At 31.8% G+C, this 1,310-nt stretch overlaps 1 protein-coding gene across 1 annotated transcript; it reads right to left on the bottom strand.

Annotated features, from left to right (window-relative positions):
• Positions 1-220: 220 nt before the first annotated feature.
• On the bottom strand, positions 221-1,310 carry LOC110011508 (beta-glucosidase 6-like). Its single transcript, XM_020691692.1, has 3 exons — positions 1,194-1,310; positions 975-1,083; positions 221-656 (listed from the first exon to the last, which is right to left on the bottom strand). Exons 1-3 carry the CDS (start codon positions 1,219-1,221, stop codon positions 398-400), a joined length of 396 nt encoding a protein of 131 aa, XP_020547351.1. The 5' UTR covers positions 1,222-1,310; the 3' UTR covers positions 221-397.

Genomic DNA, 1,310 nt, shown 5'->3' with positions numbered 1-1,310 from the left:
ATATAATACACAATAAATAATTATTTTTAATTATATTTTTCAGAACAATTAAAAATTGTAATATGTTTATAGTTTTATAATTACATTTTCAAAAAATCAACAAAAACAATTAAAATATATATTACTTGTCCACGTGCAATGCGTGTGCACCTTATTAGTCATTCCTAGAAGTACTTATAAAATTAAAATGAAACACTCAAAAAACAATTTGAGAGTAAATTCTTATTCCATTTTTCCGATAAAAAAGATAAGTAGCAAGAGAAATAACACATAGTCCATACAAATGACACACAAAACTAACAACATTACAGGTATGGATGCGCAACATCGCTTCCATTCTATATTTATTCAGTCATCGAATCCAAAAGAAAAGTACTTAATGCATCATTCCACATCTTCAAACGTTCGATGTAGCTCTCCTTTTCTTAGATGCACGCTCCACACCCGTTTCAACTTGTCTCTTATCTGAAGTTGGTGTCGCCGAGCTGGGCTTTAAAAACTTGGTAAACCAGAAAGCTGAATTTTTCATGTATCGTGTCAAGCTATTGACATAGTCAATGTAGATTATACCAAATCTTGATTGATATCCGGAGGTCCACTCGAAATTATCGCAATATGACCAAGCAAAATAACCCCTTACATCAAAGTTCAATTCCCTACAAAAGAAGAGAAAGATCAACAAAGAAAAACCCAATTTTAATAGTATCACTGATAAATTTTTATTTTATCATAATAACGAATTTATTGTCTCAATAGTAACAAAGTTTAGTGACAGAACGTTGCTCTTAATTAAAATTGAGACTAACGTATATTATATGTGATACATATACGGTAACAATCAAAGTAACAACAAAAATAATTGGTTTGTTATCGTAGTCACTACTACTATGTCATAATCATTAATTAGCAAAGTGTAATATTGGTGTAAATTTCTGAATTTAAGGTAAAGTTAATGAGGTTGTCTTAAGACTTACTTTATTGCTAGTAGAAGATAGGCAAGATGTTCTGCATGATACTGAATCCTTATTGGGTCGACGCAGGCCTGTTTGGCTGTGAGCCTGAAGTTATTGTTCTCAGCAACCCCTATATATGTGCGCCAAACGGTTGGGAACATTTGTAAGAAATCTCATAATTATAACCCTTGAACTACCAAAATAATCCATAAATCAGCATATAATGAACTGAAATACTACCATTTTCAGTAATGTATAGAGGAGGCATGTCTTCCTGATATTTATTCTGTAGATATTGCAAGTGATCATATAGTCCCTTTGGAACTATCCACAACCATGACGAAGCAGTCTATTAAG

Source organism: Sesamum indicum, unplaced genomic scaffold (genome assembly GCF_000512975.1).
Source record: "Sesamum indicum cultivar Zhongzhi No. 13 unplaced genomic scaffold, S_indicum_v1.0 C00819, whole genome shotgun sequence".
NCBI classification, from domain to species: Eukaryota; Viridiplantae; Streptophyta; class Magnoliopsida; order Lamiales; family Pedaliaceae; genus Sesamum; species Sesamum indicum.
This window is presented reverse-complemented; position numbering and strand designations above follow the sequence as displayed.